Source organism: Astatotilapia calliptera, chromosome 13 (assembly GCF_900246225.1).
Source record: "Astatotilapia calliptera chromosome 13, fAstCal1.2, whole genome shotgun sequence".
Classification (NCBI taxonomy): domain Eukaryota; kingdom Metazoa; phylum Chordata; class Actinopteri; order Cichliformes; family Cichlidae; genus Astatotilapia; species Astatotilapia calliptera.
This window is the reverse complement of record NC_039314.1, coordinates 24,946,107-24,949,952: the sequence shown is the minus strand read 5'-3', so window position 1 is coordinate 24,949,952 and position 3,846 is coordinate 24,946,107. Positions and strand designations below refer to the sequence as shown.

At 34.7% G+C, this 3,846-nt stretch overlaps 1 protein-coding gene across 2 annotated transcripts; it reads right to left on the bottom strand.

Annotated features, from left to right (window-relative positions):
* Nucleotides 1–692: 692 nt before the first annotated feature.
* LOC113035026 (uncharacterized) lies at nt 693–3,451 on the bottom strand. 2 transcript variants are annotated; one of them, XM_026190264.1, is made up of 4 exons: nt 3,316–3,451; nt 2,301–2,400; nt 1,883–1,978; nt 694–1,398 (listed from the first exon to the last, which is right to left on the bottom strand). In XM_026190264.1, the coding sequence occupies exons 2-4, from the start codon at nt 2,382–2,384 to the stop codon at nt 1,066–1,068; spliced, it is 513 nt and encodes a 170-aa protein (XP_026046049.1). In that variant the 5' UTR covers nt 2,385–2,400; nt 3,316–3,451; the 3' UTR covers nt 694–1,065. The 2 variants fall into 2 exon arrangements, with proteins under 2 accessions (XP_026046048.1, XP_026046049.1); XM_026190263.1 differs by lacking the exon at nt 3,316–3,451 and having other exon boundaries at nt 693–1,398; nt 2,301–2,524.
* Nucleotides 3,452–3,846: the final 395 nt, after the last annotated feature.

Genomic DNA, 3,846 nt, shown 5'->3' with positions numbered 1-3,846 from the left:
GTTGCTGTTGCCTTCCTGTCAGATCAAAGCAGTCTGGACATTACCTTAGACATGAACAGGGCATGTTCACCCAGAGAACAGACATGGTACTGGATATTTTCTTTTTTTTCTGTAAGCCCTAAATACTCACACCAGCCTGCCTGGCACGAACAACATTGCCACACTCAAAGTAATTTCTTAAATGACCATTTTCCCATCTTCACAATAGGTAACATAGTTGAAGTTTATACAGTAAAGAAATGCAAGAATGTATGGTTAAATATATATGTTATAAACTACAATGTAAACCCGAATCAGTTGACTGAACTTAAAACATTTGTGGAAACTGATTACCTCAAAAGTTTTAAGTACACAAACTCATCTTTTCTAAGTATGGGGTACTCAAAATTTGTATTTATTGTTAACTTAAAAATTTTAAATTATATTTTTATTTTATTAATTGAGCTTTACTTAAAAACTATATACTTTAATTTTAATATTTTTGTGTTTTTTGTAGTTTACTATTTTGATCCAACACAATGCAATTATATTACAAACTAAACGCAAATTATATGATTATTAATTAAAAGAAATGTATTATTAAATGTTTGAGTGTAGACTAGTAAAAAAAATTAGAGAAATTCATTTACTTCACATTTTGTTTATTTAACATTTTTTATGGAAATGTAAAAACATCACTTAGTGTTTTTATAAAACCACTAACATGGACATTGGCACCATAAAGTGAGCATTATAAATTCAATGTAGAACATGTATCTTTTTATAAAATCACAAAGGACAACATCAGTCCTAATTGCATCTTTCTCAAAATACATAAATTCAAAATAAAAAGTCAAATACTAATCACTTTTGTTTGAAAAAGAAATGAAAAACAATTTTATAAAATGGGTACAAATAAAGATGATCATCTTCCAAATAACCAGAGCAAAGTTAGGTAAACTGATGGAATTAAATCCACCCAAAGTCTGTAGTAAACTTAAAGTGCTTTAAATAAAGTGCTTAAAACAAAGTGCTCAGTAACAGAGTGCATGTCCTAACAAACATTGCCTTATATTCCTTCCAGAACTACTCTTTCAGCAACAAATCATTTTTAAAAGCATGTAGGCAGGGTTTCAGAGGTTTGCCGTCAACAAGCCCCATGAAGATTTTTTGGACAAAGGTAAATGTGTGAACGAGCTTCCTGGGGTAGTCTAAATGCAGAGCATAGATCAAGCCAAACAATAAGGCAAATGCATCTGCAAATCTGGGAATATCACGCATCACCAAGTCGCCTTCCACCACAATGGCCATGCTTGAGGAAGTAAAATGGACTGGACTGGTCTGGGAAGCGCCGTCGGTAACCACTGTGAGAAGGGCAACTGGAGTGTCAATGAGGGTCGACTCATCCAATGTGTCCGCCTGGAATAGACACAGTATCAATAAGTAAGGTTGGTTTGAGAGAATGTGACAAGCAAGACCTGTAATCTAGCAAAAAATTCAGCAGTGTAGTGGGTTACTTTGTAACGGGTTAGGGTACTCTACTTTTTTGAAAAATGTACATTAACGCGTTAGCTTCTTGCATTACATAATTAGTATGTTTGTTATTTTTCTAAAAAAAAAAAAAAAAAAAAAAAAGAAGTCATTTTTTATTTTATGACTTTATCTCAAAAAGAAACTAAATCTTGACTTCAGCCTTGTTTTTGGGGCCACCTGCAGCATAGCCGAAGTGCTGTGATACGCCTGTGCCCTGCTCCTGACCCTGTGTGTGTGTGTGAGGGTTTTCTAAAGAGAGGGTATTTTGCTTGTACAATTTGGTAGCTGCTAGGGTATTAAATTGTATTTAAAAAAATCCATGGTGTTTTATCTCACTGGCAGAATTTAAGTGATGCAAAAATACACTTACATTACATGTCTTAAAGAATTCTGGGTCCTCCTCCCGCAGGTATACAGGAAGGGCACGAAGCACTGCAGTGCGTTTCACGTTGATATCAGGCGCCTCCTAAAAAGGGAAAAGAAAAGTTCATTGAACACAAAGTTTTCAGGTGTCATTCTTTTAGGGAGAATACATGTTTATGAAACTGCATGACATGTGACTCTACATAATTTTGGAGACATTTCTTTTAAGACACAACCTTTCTGTCTCTTATGACAAAGAGTCTGTATCTTACTCATTTGACAAAAATCCTACACAGTATTTTAAAGTAACATACCAGATCAGAGCTGTAATCTGTATAAAACACAGATGTTCAAAGCAAGGAAAAATTGAGTTTTTATCAGTGAAACTTTTAATTTGTGTTAATTTTATCATTATCAATATTCACCTGAAGATCATAATGATTCAGGATGGTTCGCAGAGCCTCTGATATCTTGCCAGTCCGTGCAGCCTTCGGTCTGTATAGAGCCATAAGTCGTGGTGTGTGTCTGTCAAGTTCAGCGTAGAACTGGTCAGTGATAATTATATACTCAGCCATCATTACAGCTTTCAAAAATTTCAAAAGTACACTGTACATTTCATGACAAAATAAACACTTAGCATGGTAAAAAAAAAAAAAACCTTACAATTACTGCTGTTTACTTTGAGTGCAGTCTTGAATTCTATGGCCGATCATCCAACAGTCCAAAACATAGGTAAGAATTTCAGATGTTACAAAGTCACAGGCCATCATTCCATTTAGTCATGGTAAACAGTAACCCTCTTTTAGTTTTAAGTTTTTACCATATAATCAACATTGTCTCACCATGTATAAATTCTGTTAAGTTGGAAAAAAAAAAAAAGAAAAAAAAAAAAAAAAGCACAATTTACACTGCAGTTATTTTAAAAAACCAAGCCAAACTGCGGGATAAATCTTTGCAAAGACACATTGTTATGCAATAGTACATAATACATCAGTGAGATACTTGTAATATTACACAGAACTTCTACTTACAAACTACTTCTTTTACAGGCTGCTGCTTAAGATAGAAGTTGCCACTGCTAGCTAAGTCACTTTTGAATGATGCTAATGAGAAGAAGAAAAAAACCCGGCCGAACAATGAGGCTGCTGTTGTAAAAACGCCAACTTTCTTGCGTTGGCAATGGGTCGTTAAAATATCACTAAGACACTTTCTTTATGTGCAATTCTTATTAAAACTGTGTTTTAATCGGTTAAAACTGTAAAACTGACGATATCATCGGTTTGAAAAAGAGCGCGAACAACAGCGAACAACAATTCACTACCTGGGTCTGTGCTGTTTAACACAACGGCGCATTCAAAAACAAGTTAATGGCTGCAACATATTAATATACTTGCTTTTTTACGGAAAAAATAAACATAACGAAGGTTCCGTTTTACTTACAAGTTTCTCCAAATGTGCTCTCCGGTCGCTCGAGAAGGGCAGCCATATTGAACAGAATTTTCTGTCAACGTCGTTCAGGTTAGAGAGAAAACGTCATGACGTCATGACGTACAAATGCGGAGCTCGAAAAAAAAAACATTTACTCAAAAATCATAATTAAAAAAGCAGTATTTACTCTTAACTTCTAAGCCATGTACAATTATAACTGTTTGAATCGTTAAGAGAACAGAAAAGTTTTAAGTTGTTTCAACTTTGTGACGCATTTTAATTGTTGTATCCACAAACTTTATAAGTCAGGTGGACTGTTGGGGTTTACAGTGTACAAAGTTTCAGCATGATGACCCTGAAATACCTGATGCGTTTCACTCTAGGTGAACAGCAACAGTGTAAGTGCAAGAGAGCTGCACTGTTCAATAGTGTGGTCTACATCAAAGACTCTACATGCCTGGCTGCAGCCACTGATTCTATTTTTTTTTCTGTCAGAATAGACGGTAAATAAAAGGACTGAAAAATAATTTCTGCTGAACTTCC

Excerpts from the sequence above, each read along its gene's own strand:
- LOC113035026 (XM_026190263.1), bottom strand. The coding sequence starts at position 2,489 with ATGTACAGTGTACTTTTGAAATTTTTGAAAGCTGTAATGATGGCTGAG. Across the intron at positions 1,979-2,300 it reads TGAATCATTATGATCTTCAG|GAGGCGCCTGATATCAACGT; the intron begins GTGAATATTGAT and ends TTCCCTTTTTAG. Across the intron at positions 1,399-1,882 it reads AATTCTTTAAGACATGTAAT|GCGGACACATTGGATGAGTC; the intron begins GTAAGTGTATTT and ends TGTCTATTCCAG.